The following is a 17,592-nucleotide window of genomic DNA, read 5'->3' as shown; positions in this document are numbered from 1 at the left end:
AATTGGGGATTACGTATCGTAACTATGTCATGAGAGCCGTACCCATAGTCATGATGATTTAATTACGCGCCTAAAGCAAACTAAGAATGTTCATAGTTATTCATTTCCTAAATTCGAGATTGTTGCGAGGCCACTGATTATAGCTATAACATTGTGGGTAGAAAGGGATGTATTTTGTGATGCCATTGGGCTTGACAAAATTATTTTGGCCCAAACTAGCTTGGTCCAACATTTTTAATATCAAAATTACTGCATAGTCTGCTAACTTCACCTACGACCAATCATCCGGTCAAATCAACTCAAAACAAAAACATTTGTAACTCTAAAAATTAACATCAAGGTCCAACTTAATCATAGTATTACTGATTCTATTGATTTAGATCATAAACTATTCTAAGAAAAAAAATCAAAAGAAAAATCAACAAAGTATTTTAATTATGAGCAAATTAATATTATTCAAGGATAAGACAAACTAAGATTAATTCTAAAACTTGTCAAACTACTAGTTTAGCCTTAATTAAGAAGCGATATTAATTTTCTAGAAGTCCCTAGATGAAACTACATCAGCCACACAACCAACATTTATTTCAAATATAAAGAATAATCAACCAAAAACATAAAACAACAAGAAATGACTTCACACACTATTTGAATAACAATACATTAACCATAAAGTAAAGGAGAATTGACCTTTGTAGCAAACTTTCTTTATATTTGAAAACCGACTGTGAACAAAGACGGTCATCGACCTCTGACCGCACGCTGGAGAAAGACTCGAACCGAACCTCTCGGAATTGCAAACGGACAGCTCGTCGACTCGACTCGCACCTGTGGTGTCATTTTGGATGATTTCGAGGCTGTTTTTGGGTGGTTTTCGGGCTGGAATTCGTACTGATTTATGGAGGTGTTTTGATGTGAGTTTTGCTGTATTTTTCAGCTTATTTGATGTAGTTTTTCAACAAGATTTGATGTTGTTTTTCAGCAGTCTTTTATGCTGTTTTTATGCTGTTTTTCAGCAGCTTTTGAAGCATTTTAGGACTGAATTTTATGGAGCTTTTGTTGCATTTTTATGGTATTTGAAGGCTGATATCTAGAGGAAAAGGATGGTGTGTTTGGTTATTGATGGGTGATTTTTTTGGGGGGGTTGAATTTCAGCTAAGTTTGGGGTATTTTTTGAGTTGTTTTTGCAGCTGGAATTTTTGGTTGGCTTTTTTTTTATGGAATTTTTGTGGAGCTTGGTGGTGTCTTAACAATGGTGGAATGGAGTGGATTTTTCTGATTTTTCTGTTTGTGTGTCGTGTGTTATAAGTAGAATGAGTAGGAAGGGTGAGGAATATGAGTGGAGAGAGTGGGAACACGAGTGGGGAAAGTGGGGGAAATGAGAAGTAAGTGGAGAAAGTGGGAAAAGTGTGAATAAATTCAAACATGGTCAAAAATTAGTTGCTCATAGGTATGAGCGCCATATGACTTGCAGCTTGTGTAAAGCAAAGGGACACAATAAGAGAAGTTGTCCACATGCTGAAGGTTCAACATCTGCTGTTGTTGCTGCTGCTTCAGCATTTGTTCCACATGCTGGAAGAAGAAGAGGTAGAGGAATTGAAAGTGCTCCATCTACTGCTGCAACTTCATCATCGTGTGGTTCAACAAGTATTTCTGGAAGAGGTAGGGGAAAGGGAAGTGCTCCATCTACTGCTGCAGCTTCATCATCGTGTGGTTCAATAAGTATTTCTGGAAGAGGCAGGGGAAAGGGAAGTGCTCCACCTGCAGGTTCATCAAGTATGCCATATGCTGGTTCAACATGTGCTTTTGGAAGAGGAAGAGCTAGAGGAAAGGAAAGTGGAATGGATGCTAGAGGAAGGGGAAAGGGAACTAATGGCTTTGAGAGTTCAAGTGACTTGGAGGGTTGGTTTAATTGTTCAGATGGGTCTGCTAACAATACTCTTGAAAAGAGAAGAAATTCAATTGGTTCTCGCCCTTTTAAAAGGCCAAGGATAGTAGTGGTTGGTTTAATAGTTGCTGACAGTTGATACATTGCTTTCAATATAAGTATTTAGTGTTGTTCTTCAATTTTTGTATATAATCAAACTTCGATTAACTAGCATTGCTCTTCTTTCTTGCAGCCTTGCCTACCAAGTCAAAGAGTTGTGAATCTTGGAGCAAGAATAGTTATAAGTTCAACAGAGGTTACAGACATTGGATATCAGTCGAGAACAAGAGTGAAATGGAAAAGAAAAGTAGCAATGACCACAAGGAGACTACAACAAATGAGGGGAGGTAAAATAATTCAAACAAGGTCAAAGAGGGATGCTGCAGCAAAAAATTCAAGCCAAAACGCAACATCTAGAATTTAGAACCTTTAACTACTTAGACTATGTATTATGCAGATTAAGTACTTCCTTTTGTTAATATTATACCTGTCTATTGGCTTCTTTTTGTTGATACTGCACTTGTTTTGTTGGCCACCTATTCTGCTTATAGCATACTCAAACAATTTATGCAAATGATCTGTTTGGTATTGCTTTAGTTAATGTCGTTCATTGTTCTCTTATAACTACGCATAGGCAGCAAATGATCTGTTTGGTATTGATTTAGTTAATGTCATCCATTGATCTTATGTAACTACGCACAGACAACATATATGTACAAACTCAAGTTCCATTCATTGTTGTTCCAACCAAAAAATAGAGATTAACTCCTCCGAACTACAGTTAATGTTACAAAGATTGGAGAACAAACTACATATAATTTGCACGATTATTACATAAACAAATAACATATAATCAGACACAACAAAATACATAAGATGCTCTTCCTACTATTAGGATTCTAGCTGTGATTCATCTTATCCTTTTGGTTCAACCCTTGATTGATCATCTGATGACCCTCTAACTCTTGCTCAACCTCCGTCCATTGTTCATTCTCTATCCCTTTCAATACCAATTGAATCTTTAATGATTTATAATTGGCTAATCCTTCTTCAATCTCTCTCAATTGTTCACCAATCATAGAAGGACAAACCTAGAACGCTCATTAATAACATCATCCCTCCATCAAAAAAAATTACAAGACTTGGTTTGAAATTTGAAGAGATATAAATCATTTTAAAGTAACCAAAAAATATGGACAACATCAATCAATTGCCCAAATACTTACACCATATTATGAAAAATACCAGAACCGTCTTCCAGGGTTCCAAGTCGACCAAGAAGTTTGCAATGACAGCAAATCTTCATGCTTGCAACGCACCTTCAGATTCAACATTGGGTCATGCTCGTCCATACAAAGTTGATTCAAGTTGATTCCTGCCATTTCAAACACTGAAAAACAGAGAATTAGCACAGATTAATTTCAATAGAGAACCCTAAAAATAATCTATAAAATATAACTAAGAAAATTAAAGATTGAGGAGGAGAAGTTAATACTATACAAGAAGGTTGCAATGCAAAAAAATCCCTTTCTATTCACCAAAATCGAGCTTCAATGGCGGACGGAATCGGGTGTGGAAGAAGAGAAAGAATTTTAACCTAATTAAATAAATGGTATGTGACAGTTAAATAAAGGCATGGAAGTATAAATTATATTATTCACGCGCTCACAAATCGTGCAGACACCCTATGTGCCAACTGGGCCACAAAGGTGTATTTTAATTCACTAAAAATATATACAGGGGGGTCATTAGATACCCGTATTTTTAAGGGGTGCAACTCGTACTTTGGTACAACCCCAATGGGGTAATTATGTATTATCCCTAAATTTTGGGTAATCTATTTCTATAAGAAAGAAGGAAATGATGATGTTATCACAAACATGCTAACTGAGTCGAATCGCAAAAATCTTTTGATTATCAGTGTATATAGCAATTAGTATTAAACTAATTAAAATAGGTCACCTGTTCCAAAAAATTTGTACATTGCACTTGTGACAGTTAAGTAGAATAATTGGCTACTAACTACTCTTACGTACTAGAGTCAACTCTCTATATAACATTCTCGTTTATTCCGATATTTTTTTATTTTTATAGTGAATAATTATTATATACCTATAACAGTATTGGCGTTTAAATATTTTTTGGTTGTTATAGATCAAAATTATCCAAAATATAATTATTTCTTTTTTTAATGTTACATATAAAAGATAAGAATATTATTCAAATTTAAAATCTCAAAGGTATGCATATTTCACTAGTTAAATATTGAAAAAAGCTAATATATTATTAATAAATTCATAACTAAATGTATAAAGATTTAAACTCTAGCAACTTGTTTGGATGGTTGTTACCTATTGTAGTGCATCGTATTGTTATTTTAAATACGATGTTTGTTTTGGTTGTTACTTAAATTTTATTGTATCGTATCGTTAGATCCGTCGTTACGTGATGACAAAATGTGACACTTTATGTAATGGCCGATTTGGTGTGATTGCGTTGTTATCTTGTCTTTTTCTCTCATTTCACCCTTTATTATTATTAAATTATTTTATTTTATCATTTACCCTACTTTTTTTATATAATAAAATTATCTCGTATCATATTTTTCTTTACAATATTGCAAATTTATTCTCCACATTGCTGGTGCATGATATTATGAAACAACAACAAACGATACAATCTATCTCGGCATTGTATTCATCAAACGATACAGTACAATACTATACAATACGATACATTATGAAACGATATGTAACAACAATCCAAACAAGCTGTAAGACAAATATTTTAAAGCTACCTAAAAAAACTAATTCTTTCAAGATTGATAGAAGAACTTTGTAATTGTAGCTTGTTTTGTAGATTTCATCCTCTTACTAGAGATATAACGCTTGAATTGGCGAAGATTCATGTCCAAAATTTTAACATAAAGGTATATAATAGCTTTTTTTTGAAGACAATATAAGAGCTTAACAGTTAAATTTTTCTATCTAAATATTTTTTGAAATTTGTTTAATGAAAAAGATATCATGTGCAGATCTCTAAATCTTATATCTTATGCAAGATATAAACTTTGTTTAATAAAAAAATTGTGTGCATATTTTTAGAATTATTTATTAATCTTAAAGATTCTGTATGGTTGTTATAAAGGGGTAATTTTACAAAGAGCATTTTGCTATAAATATGGTTGTTGCTGTTATAGAGAGGTAAAATATAACTTAAAAAATCGGTTCCAAGGAAAATTTGGCTTTTATAGTGAATGATTATTATATAGGGATGTTGTTTTAGAGAGATGTGACTGTATTCCTTTCATACTTTATTCATGTTATCCGTCACAAAATATTTAGGAAAAATGGCATTGTATAGTCGCTGTAAAAATAATAGCCGAAAAAATGTATAAAATTTGTGTATTTTTTGTATATATATATACATTCTGTATGTTACATACAAAAATTATACAAATCTTATACACTTTTTCGGTTACCAAATGTAAATAGTTTCTGGTGCGGCTAAAAGTGATTATACCCCTAGCATTTACACAAATTTTGGGCTCTCAAACTAAGTTGGCCCATGATCTTTTCCAAATTGATTTGATTAAGGGAATTTTTCATAAAGCACCATCTTTTTGGTCTAATTAGCTATTTATAGATATCCTTTGTTATATTACGTGTTATAGATACCTTTTATATTTTTATACAATATATTTCATGTATTTAAGCTGTTGTATTTATTAATACAACTAAAAATATAAGCGTAAAAACTGGAATTCCAGCTAAGTTTGACATGTATTTAGCTATATTCAAGCGACATTAACATTAAATACAGTAACATATCTACGCTAAAAATGGAAGGAAATAAAATCACATGATATTCTCCTAATTTAACTCAATGAACTAAAACGATCCCTCATTAATCTGTATTTGAAAGATACATAATAAAGATTATAGTTGAATAAAGAGAAATACATATGAATAATACAGTTGAGTAAAACTGTATACAGTTGAATACAACAAAATACAACTTAATTCATCTAAATAAAACACTTGAATACAACAAAAATACAATTGAATACAGCTGAATAAATTCTTGAATGCAACAAAATACAACTAACTTCTGCTGAATAAAATAGTTGAATATAACTAACTACAACTGAATACAGTTGTATAAAACACTTGAATACAACTAACTACTGTTGAATAAAATAGTTAAATACAACTGATTAAACCTGAATACAAGTGAATACAGCTGAAATATACATTCGAATACTAAGATTTTCTATAGGGTGTAAAATTTCTTAAATTAACATTAAAATTAAAATTAAACTAATAGGAGTGTCGTTCTCGGTTTTGGTTTCTAACTTCTTCGTTCGCATCGCCAAGGGGCAAAGCTTCAAGCTTTTACCAGCAAAACTCGCCAAGGGGTAAGAGACTTCGCGAGTGATTTCAACGATCTCTCTTTGTTAATCAATGCCTTTCGCTCTGATTTTGCTTGCTCGAGCTCGAACGTTTTTAATCTTCGAGCAGTAGCACTCGACTTCACCGCCGACGACTTCATAGGGTTTGTGGGAGAAGAGAGTCTGGTTGTGTGCAAAAAGAGAGAGATTGCATTGGGGTTTATAGATATGCGGTAATTATGTGAGAGAAAATACAAAAAGGGAGAGAGAAAAATAATATTTAGCATATATGGTGCCTTAATTATAGGATGTAAGTATATTTAGATTTTTTGCTATAAAGGATAAAAGGTATTTATAAGATGTAATATTTTAAAATGGTATTTATTTAAAATAAATAGGGTACTAAGATTTTCTATAGGGTGTAAAAATTCCTTTGATTAATATGCCCAAATTTCTTACATGAACGGTTTATGGGGCTACAAGCTATTCACTAATTATGTCTACAAGACGCAAAAATTATGTCATGTTTTTTTTTGAAAATTATTTCGTGTTAACAAAAGCGTTATTTCATCATAAGATGCCCATTTATGTGATCTCGCCATGTTTGTCTTTATTATTACATTAGAGAATTTATCCGTGCTTCGCACGGTCGTCAAAAGAAATTAAAATGTGGCTAAATAATTATAGTTATAATATTTATTCTTTGATTAATTTTATCTTTATTCTATATTCTCCAACCGTAACACTAACAATTATTTCTTGATATAATCGAATTTTTACAGTTGATTATTCTTTTCTACAATTATCAAGCTTTGCTTTCTCTATGTTTGTATACATGGAAGCATAGAACTTTCAATTTCACGGCGTATATTATACTCTTTCTTAAGAATCTCTATTAGGAAGGTTTGGATGGCAATGAAAAATCTTTCTTCATCCATGAAACTAAATTTAGATAATATATGCTTAATGAACAACAAAATATTAACTATTGATATTGTTTATGCTATACCGAGAAATTGAAGTTTTAATGTTTAATATTGGACACTTATTATTGAATAAGCATATATTTGTTACTATACCGCTGGATGATGAAGACGAATGGATAAGTTTTTTCCCTATTATCTTTTCTTCTTGCAAAGTTTTTTTTTTTGCGCAAAAAAATCATATATTTTAACATATATTGAGGTGTGGTTGTTTGAAAGATCAGTTTATTAAACATGAGGCCTTTTATTAATGATCTACCATTTGGTTAATACTTTGACCTCTACGTGGCAAATCTTTTGTATGCAAAAATATAGAGATATAGGCTATTCATGCATAAGAGTTAAACTATTGCATAAAATCACCATTTCTGAAAGTGAAGAGGAAAAAGGAGTTATTAATTTCACTCCTATTTGGACTCATTTTTAAATCCTTAATCAGGACCTTTCTATCAAATTTATTCCAATACGGAAATATAAACGAACAAACAACAGCAATATGCCAATATTAGCCCGAAAAGAGCAATAAGAAAATAAAGATTGCCAAGCACAGGATGTAAGCACGACATAGGCTTTATTTGACCATATATTCCAAAAAAAAAGAAGGATTTTTGCATCATCCGCAAGTAGATATCACAATATATACAAAGCAAGTACGAAGAAGAATTCATTAGACTTTGCAACGATTTACATAAACTTACCTTTTTCAAAGTGAAAGAGAAAAACATTAGCCTTATGCACTCTTTGTGATTTCGCTGGGCGTATCAGTATATGTGTGTAACTTCTTCTAAAAGCTACATGCAAAGAAGGAAGGTATGTCAATTAATTGTAATAACCTTATCACCGGTGATAATTTCACAAAATGAAGCATGATGACATTCATATGCCCTACTTTAATTGGAGAATGCACCATTCCTTTAATTATTGAACTGTGGATGGCCTTTAATTGAGTGGTGCACCGCATCATAGATGGCCTTAAACTTCCGTGGGTAGTAAATGAGTTCTTTGTATTAAAATAGAGCAAAAATCTCAAAAAAAAAAAAAGAGAAAAAAGATAAATAGGTTTCTTGGCCAAAGAGAGGTGCCAAGTCACCTTTTCTATTCCCTCATTTATATATATATATATATATATATATATATATATATATATATATATATATATATATAATTAGTCTTGGTCCCGTGTGTAATAGAAGTAGGTTATGTAACAACCCTAAATAGCATAAAATTGCATACCATATTTGCTTGGGTTGTAATTAGGGGTGGGCATACTTTTGGCAAAACCGAAATCCAAACCGAAATCCGAATTTCTTGGATTTTCGGTTTGGATTTTGGATTTAATTTTAAAAATTTTTGGATTTCGGATTGAATATTGGATTTGATACTTCGAATTTATGAATATTCGAAAATTCAAAATTCTTATACTTTATATTTAGTCCATTATCCATCTGTCAATAGTAATAAGTTCAATACCCTACCCATTAGAGATTATCATATATATTCAATATTAGTTTGAGAATACTTTCTATTTGGACATGGTTTTACTATTTCCACTTCTTATCTATCGTATTAACGTCTCTATTGTATTTTTTATTTATTTTTTTATATAATAATTTCATCACTTTAATATTTTATTTGGATGATTGTAGTGAGAATGAAGAACTCTTCATGCAATTTAACATGAGTACTTCATTTGGATATTCATTTTTGTAAGAAGAAGAGACATCTCAACTTATAAGCTCAAAACCAAAAATCCAAAATATCCAAACCGATTGAGCTGAAACCGAACTTAAAAAATCCGATCCAATCCGAACTTATTTGGATTGGATTTGGATTTTCATTTCGTCAATCCGAAAACTGAAAATCCAAACCGAAATTTCATATGCAATCCGAAATGTCCGAACGCCCACCCCTAGTTGTAATGTAGTAGCGCTTTTCAACCCCTCTTATATTTGCCTTTATCATATGAATTACATTCTCCAGCTTCAAAAAAATTATTGTTAACCTCATAATATTGTCCCAAATAACTACTAAAAATTCAACAAGGTACTTCTACAAGCAACAAACTTGGTGCTATCAACATAATTTTTGCGTCTCGTAGACATAGTTAGTGAATATATAGCTTGTAGCCCCCTAAACCGTTCATGTAAGAAATTTGGGCATATTAATCATATTGGAAATTTGTAAATTTTTAGTGAACTTGCTACGATGATTTGAGGTTAAGCAGAAGATGCTTCATTATTTTAGTGTCAACTCGTAGGTCAGTGCTAATTGACCTTTCCTATTTTCCATTTTAAGAAAAATTTGACAATGATAGACAACATCAATTTCATTATGGTTAATTATACCTGGTAGTACTGATAATGGACCATCTTGAAGACCTGAACCGAAGGTTCTTCAACCCCCCTCCCCCTCCCCCTACCCCCAGTAAACAAGAAAATAAAGAGTAATAAAAGAAAAGAAAAGCAAATATGGATGAATAGGAAAATAAATTCGCTGTGTTTGACTTTTTTGGGGATAGCATGAGCCTTGCCAAAGAAACAGATAAGACAGAAGAAAAAGAATCTTGATGCACAACCTTGCAAGTAAAATGACTCACAATTACATATCCCATCTTCATACAAAAACATGAATTTGATGCTTGACTTTTACAGCTTCTTTGCGTGCTGGTTACCTATTGTATTGTATCGTATTGTTACTTTAAATACAATATTTTTTTATTGTTACTTAAATTTTATTGTATCGTATCGTTAAATCTGTCGTTACGTAACGATGAAATGTGTCACTTTATGTAACGACCGATTTGGTGTGGTCGCGTCGTTACCTTGTCTTTTTCTCTCAATTTCACCCTTTATTATTATTAAATAATTTTATTTTATCATTTACCCTACTTTTTTATATACCGTATCATAATTTTCTTTATAATATTGCAAGTTTATTCATTATATTATTGGTGCGTAATACCATTAAACGACGGTAAAATAACACAATCCATCCAAACATTATATTCATCAGGCGATACAATACAGTACAGTACAATACGATACGATATATTATAATCGATATATAATAACCATCCAAACAAGCTGTTAGCGAAACATAGGGGAGATGGCGCGTGGCATATATTTCAAATGGATAAGATCGATCGAGTGGGAGGGAATCTTTGATGCAGGTAATTACAAATTAGTGATAGAAGCCTATGCCTTTGGACTCATGCTGCATTTATTTTGGGCAACAAACACCGCAAATTTAACAATAATAAAAGAATAAAAGTACCATTAATTGTAGATAATATCATGTGATTAAAGTTAGGAAAAATTTCACATAAGAACAACTAAGCTCCATATTTTTCAATTTTATAGCCAAAATTTCAATTTACAACCAACTACCCAAAAATAATAGGTTAAGATTCAACATCCAACTCCAATAGATTTTAAAAATTACTATTTAATTTTTTAAAAAGATTGCTCAAGCTTTTAAGTTAATTTTTGAATCAGTAACTGTGACTCAAATATTAGTTCAACAAACCAAATCCATTTGGATGGTGAAAATTAAATTTTTAACAAGCTTAAACATGTGGGTTAAATTTAGAATTTAATTTTGTGAGAAATTTGGAGTGAGTGTTATTTAGACTTGTTAGAAATAGTATAAGGAGGTTGTATATAAAATTTGAAGTCATTTAATGGAGATTTGGAATGGTTTTGAACAAGAATTGCAACTGAAAATCGTGGAAGAAGTTCGTCTACAGACGCTTGTATAAAAGTGTATAATAGTGTATAAGATGTGTTTATACACTCATATACACTATTATACAAGATTATACAAAAAACTAACTTCGTCTTCTTCCTTGCGTCTTTTCTAAAATTCAACTCAAATCTTGCTTATCTACTCCAAATCACTTCAAATTTAAATTTTGAACTCCTTTTGATATTTTCAATCAATTAAAATAACACTCAATCAAAACAACTGACAAACTCAAAAAATCTTATTTTCGAAAGCAAAGCTTTGAATGGCCTTCAATGGTGGACTTCTACTCTTCATTTTTCTTACATGGCAACCAGGTGATATGCAGGGTAAGAGCGGACAACCCTTTGAAGCATATGTAGAAGAAGTGAGAAGAAGAGAGAGTGAAAACAACGGTTGTGGGAACACATTTTAGAAGCAATGGTTGTAAGAACATAAGTTTTGAATTTGCTAATACTTTCAAAATATGTATAATATGGGCTAAATTGGGTAAAAGATAAAAACATATGCCATTTTTTATTATGGTGTGAAGTCATGTGTATTTTGTTGTAAGTCTTTCTTAAAATTAATCTATCATATAATCATACCTGACTAAGAAAGTTGGAATATCTTTGTGATCTTGTCGTGCACCTAAAGGCAAACCAAACACCAGTTTTTAAATACCTTGAACTAAAGGTAACGCACTTAGTCATTGTTTAAGCTTAATTTACCAACCATGACCTGGACAAGAAGCTCAAAATAACCAAAATCTTAATCGAGCTATGAGGTTTATTACCCGTACCTGACAAAAGTGGTCCTGGTTGTAATGTTGTATTTTACATAGGACTAATGCTTTCTTGACAACAGTTGAAAATCTTAATCGAGCTATGAGGTTTACATTGATTGCATACATGTAGTACGCCAAATATATTATTTTGTATGCCTTATAAAAGTTATTAAAGGCAAAGTTAAAGCAAGAAATGATTTTGCTTGTGATAATTTTGACCATGACAATTTATTATGATATAATTTTATCCGTGAAGGAGACATTTACCATATGAATGGTATGATAAAAGATCTTGTAGTACAAAAGTTGTTAAGAACTCCGAAAAACTAATTTGTTACTAACCGGATGAATAAACTTATTCATGACATTGATATTGTAAAGTCTCAAAAGAAACTTTTTGAGATTCAAATATATAAGTCAAAGTGATTGGCATATTGAAACTATAAATGAAAGGAAGATTGAATATCTTCATATTTCTATAATCATACCGGGTAAATATGAAAGGTTACCCGATCTTCTTTCTATTTGTACTACACAAATATAAGCATGATGCTGGAATCATATGCCACAAGTAAACTAGAGGTTTACTAAAACAAATATTAATTGGCATGACCGGTTGACCATCTCGGTTCAATTATGATGCGAAAAATTAATTAAGAATTACATTGACATATATTGAAGAATAGAAGATTCTTCAAGAATTCTCTTGTGTTGCTTATTCTCATGATATACCAGTTAAAGGTTGGGATTGAATCCCTTGATTTCTGGAAGGATAATATATATATATATATATATATATATATATATATATATATATATTTGATTTCTGGAAGGAATAAAAGGTGATATATATATATGGGCTCAGTCACCTGCCATGTGGACCGTTTACTATTATATGATTTTAATAGATACATCTATTTTATGGTCACATGTGCATTTGTTATCAACTTGCAGTTTGGTTTTTGCAAGATTGCTTGCTCAAATTATTAGAGCACAATTCCAGAATATAAATTATGATGATTTATCTTGATAATACTGGTGTAAATCCAAGTTGGTTTAGCGGAAATTGTATGCCTCCAATTATAGCTAAATCATTGGTTGTGAGAACAAAACTCCCAAAAATGAAATTTGGTATGAGATGTATTATTTAATATACACCAGCATTTGTATGCATCTAGCCAAGTTATGAAAATTTCTCCCTATCACAATCGGTTCAGGGTCAGGAACCAAATAATTTCTATATAGAAATATGAATGTGCTATATGATTTAATTATGCCACCACAATGCACAAAGATGGGTTCCCAAAGAAGGTTGAGAAATGTGTTGGTGATCCCAACATTAGAGGGAGAAAATGGATAGCTGAGAAAGTGATACGTGAAATGAATTATTATGAATACATATAGATCCTCGTACAAGAAAATATGAACTTGATGTTCAAGTGATAATTAATTTATAAATTATTGCCAGACGCATTTGCTGACCCAAATCTAAATGTCATATTTCAGCTGTTAATGCTCCAAGTAGAATAAAGTCCATGAGGGATAGAGTCTATGGCACGCATGAAGCGTAACAGACCAATCGGTTCCAAAGATAAAACTCCTTGAAGAAGTAGAGGGGCAAAATGGTCATAACAAGGAGGCAAGTGCTCTAGAAGAGCACCACGGCATAACACTTCGTAAGACCTCATGTGAGAGGCTTAGGTACCTGAAAATAATGAGATAAAGAGATCTCAATAAGTTATGTCTTTATTGTGTAATAATTGAACTGATATAAAATGATCGTCGACGATATTGTTAACATAATGTAGCGCTCAATATTATTAATATTGACGAGGATCTTGAGCTCAAATCTGTCATGAAATTTGGACAGATAAATGATTGGCCAAATAAAAAATACGCAATGAAAATTGACTTCACTTGAAAAAATGTGAAATTGGGCGGATAGTCCCAACACCTGAAAGTATAAAGCTAATGGAGGTATAAATGTGTTTTTTTGCAAAAAGTTCATGTCGATAGACATAAAGACGACTTGTGACACAAGAAAATTAGTAAATATCCTCATATTGATTATATGGAGACATATTCTCTTATGGTGGATATAATTATTTCAAGTTTTAATCTGGCAATACATGAAAACTTGATATGTGTATAATGGAAATCATTGAAGGATTAAAATTGTTCTGAAGCATATTAATGTTTCCAAGAAATCTATTAAATAAAGCTTCAAAAATCCTTATACGGATTGAAACAATCAAGACGCATGTGGTATAATCGCCTGTGTGAGTACCTATTGAAAGAAGAGTACAAGAATGATTCAATTTGTCCTTGTATCTTTATAAAAAGATCTGGATTTGAATTTTTATAATTTTTGTGTATGTTGATTCAAATATCATTACAACTCCCGGGCAACTTCCTAAAGCAGTAAACTATTTAAAGAAAGAATTTGAAATGAAAGATCTTGGAAAGACAAAATTTTGTCTTGGTCTACAAATTGAGTATATGAAAGATAAAATTTTTATCAATCAATCAGCATACACTAAATAGATTTTAAAGCGATTTTATATGGATAAAGCACATCCATTTAGTACCCCGATGGTTTAAGATCACTCGATATAAATAAAGATCCATTCCGACCTCATGAAAATAATGAAGAACTTGTTGGTCCTGAAGTACCATATTTGAGTGCAATTGATGCACTAATGTATCTTGCTAACACTAAAAGGCGTGACATAATATTTTCAGTTAATGTCTTAACAAGATATAGCTCTGCTCCTACAAGGAGACATTGGAGTGAAATCAAACACATATTGTGTTATCTAAAAGAGACTACCAATGTGGGCTTATTTTATGGCAATGATTGCAATCCCTATCTTGTTGGTTATGCCGATGTAGAGTATTTATCTGACACACACAAGGCTTGATCTCAAACATGCTATGTGTTTACATGTGGAGGCACTGTCATATCTTGGCGATAGACTAAGCAATCAATCGTGGCTACTTCTTCTAATCATGCTGAGATAATTTCTATTCATGAAGCAAGTCGAGAATATATTTGGTTGAGGTCTATAATATATCTTATCTGAGACAAATGTGGTTTGAAGTGTGACAAACTACCCATAATTTTGTATGAAGACAATGCAGCATGCATAACCCAATTGAAGGGATGATTCATAAAAGGAGATAAGACAAAGCACATTTTACCAAAGTTATTTTCCACACATGATCTTCAAAAGAATGGTGATATCAATGTGCAACAGATTCGTTCAAGTGATAATATGGTTGATTTGTTCACCAAATCTCTACTGACGTCAACCTTCAAGAAACTGGTGTGCAAGATTGGGATGCGAAGGCTGAAAGATGTGAACTGATGCTTTTATTAGGGGGGGTTAATACGTGGTGTACTCTTTTTCCCTTACAAGGTTTTGTCCCACCGGGTTTTCCTTGCAATGTTTTTACCGAGGCAACCAAAAGGCGTATATGTGTACTCTTTTTCCTTCATTAGGATTTTTTTCCCATAGGATTTTTTTCTAATAAGGTTTTAACGAGGCACATTATTTATGGACATCCAAGGGGGAGTGTTATGATAAATATCATATTATGGTGGATGACTACTCTTCCTCCATGATCTTCATGTCAAATGCTTAATGACATATTGAACGACATATTTTCTATGTTCCATGACATATTCTATGACATATTTTCTTCACTTTTCATGCCTATATAAAGGTCTTGTAATAGATAGGAAAATACACACAATTGATGAAGAAAATCTCTCCCTTCCCTCTATCTTCATTTCTTGTTCATGTTTTACTAAATTGCTTTATTTCTTTGTTCCATATTGCTACTTTGAGTTATATTTCATAACACGACATGTTTTATTTTAACTGGAAATCAAACCCTAATCTTTTATTATTTTCACCCATTATTGACAAGGATACCACAGTTGGATAAGAAGAGGTATATTCCTTCATCTTTAATGGATGCATATCATAGTCATACAATCAGACATATGCATAAAACAACTACTCCTACATCTAAGGTGATTTAGCCAGTATAAATTGTGAGCACGTGATTTTTGCCTCACATGAATTACTTCCACAAAATCAAAACAAAAATTGTTTGTTTTATTGTTTGCACTTTTGTGAATTTTTGTGGTATTTTCTGTCATTACTTGCATGGGTTCGTGCATGTTTATATGTTTAAATAAATGAAAAAAATAGATTGCATTCGCATTTAGGATTTAATTTTATAATTTTTGAGTTGAGTAGTAAATTAATTATTTTTACAAAAATAAAAGAATAAAAAAATAACGTATTTTACTTTTTTAAAGTGTTTAATGTCAAACTGTGTGATTATTTTATTTTTAGTATGTAATTACTTGTGATAAATATTATTTAAAGTGGATTAGTATTTTAAGTCAATTTTGGTTTTATAATTTGAGTTAGGATTTTTGGTTCTTAATTTTGAAAATAATTTAGGAAGAAAGAGAATTAATAAAAGAGAAGAAAATCAAATTGGGCCAAACTCAATTTAACCACCAAAGCCCAAATCAAATACACCCAAACCCGCCCCAAATCAGCCCAAAATCCGTCCCAACCGGTCCGGCCCTATACTGAACCAAATGACGTCGTTTGGACTCGCCTCAATCCGAGCCGTTAAAGAATTGTTCATCCAACGGTCTAGAACACACCTCATCGCACGTATCCGACCCCGACCCGTTTTTCAGAGACCGATCCGGTCCCAAAGAAATCTAAAACGGTGTCGTTCCATTTAGTCAGATGATCCAGGTCATTGATCTCGTTTGATCGAACGGTCTGGATCCAATTCCACCCCTAGTATATATGTGACCAACCAAACCCGCCCCCTTCAGAACCCCTCAGCCCCTTTCGTCTCTAACCAAACTCTAGAGACGCCGCCACCGTACCCTCACCGCCTCAGGGTGGCGGCGCCGGCTCCGTTCACCCTTATCTTTACACCATAGAACCACTCTGATCCCCTCTTACCAAATCCATCATTAGTTTTCATCGAATCTAACCAAGACTCGTCGAATCTTAAATCCAAGTTTTAACCCTAAAAATTCAAAATCAATTTCCATTGAACCTGATGACATGCATCGAGTCAAGCCTCTAGTTTTCTATAATTAGAAGGTCGATTCACTACAAAACCGATGTTACTCATTTGTTCTTGACAAAGAACAAATCAGCAACATCAGTTTCGGGTGAATCGGGGTATCAAGGGTAATTTCAAGTTTAGCCGGTGAGTTCCCTTTATTATTTTCTGTTCTTCTTTAAATTCATTTCACCTCTGCCTCTTCTCCTTCTCTTCTACATGTGTTTTTGATTGGTCAATTTTTCTAAGTGAAGTTACGACTAGCTTCGAACCTGATTTCTTTGCTTTAGGTTAGTTTATTTATCCATATTTATTTCTGTTAATTTCAATTTTCCTTTTAAATTTATTTGGTCCTGTTTGTTTTGATTTCTGATTGTAGGTTTGTTCTATAGATTCTGTGAATAGTTGTTTAAGTTCATGAATTTGCCTTTGAATCGATAGGTTCAATTTTCAATTTAGGTTTATATTATTCTAATAGGCAGCATATTAGTATCCTCGTGATGTTTTGATTCCTTGTTAAGATGATTATGTTAAATGTGTCAAAGGTCGAATCTCAAATAGGCTCTTCAATGTTCGTTTCTTGCTAATGTCAGTTCAGATTGTTCATATGAAGGGTTATTTTTTACTCTGTTTCAATGCTAAACCTATTTAGGTTTCAGAAACTGATGCCCTTTGA

General features: G+C 32.2%; 1 protein-coding gene and 1 long non-coding RNA gene across 3 annotated transcripts; one reads left to right on the top strand and one right to left on the bottom strand.

Annotated features, from left to right (window-relative positions):
- Positions 1 to 515: 515 nt before the first annotated feature.
- On the top strand, positions 516 to 2,439 carry LOC107825613 (uncharacterized). Of its 2 annotated transcripts, XM_016652489.2 has the most exons (3): positions 603 to 914; positions 1,017 to 2,000; positions 2,121 to 2,439. In XM_016652489.2, exons 2-3 carry the CDS (start codon positions 1,464 to 1,466, stop codon positions 2,349 to 2,351), a joined length of 768 nt encoding a protein of 255 aa, XP_016507975.2. In that variant the 5' UTR covers positions 603 to 914; positions 1,017 to 1,463; the 3' UTR covers positions 2,352 to 2,439. The 2 variants fall into 2 exon arrangements, 1 of the variants encoding a protein (XP_016507975.2); XR_001657119.2 differs by lacking the exon at positions 1,017 to 2,000 and having other exon boundaries at positions 516 to 914.
- A 200-nt stretch (positions 2,440 to 2,639) lies between these two features.
- LOC142161895 (uncharacterized) lies at positions 2,640 to 3,634 on the bottom strand. Its single transcript, XR_012693607.1, has 2 exons — positions 3,428 to 3,634; positions 2,640 to 3,317 (listed from the first exon to the last, which is right to left on the bottom strand). It is a non-coding gene; the product is annotated as an uncharacterized LOC142161895 (long non-coding RNA).
- Between the last annotated feature and the right edge of the window lie 13,958 nt (positions 3,635 to 17,592).

This window comes from Nicotiana tabacum, chromosome 7 (assembly GCF_000715075.1).
Source record: "Nicotiana tabacum cultivar K326 chromosome 7, ASM71507v2, whole genome shotgun sequence".
Classification (NCBI taxonomy): domain Eukaryota; kingdom Viridiplantae; phylum Streptophyta; class Magnoliopsida; order Solanales; family Solanaceae; genus Nicotiana; species Nicotiana tabacum.
The sequence above is the reverse complement of the archived record's forward strand: the minus strand, read 5'-3'. Positions and strand labels throughout refer to the sequence as shown.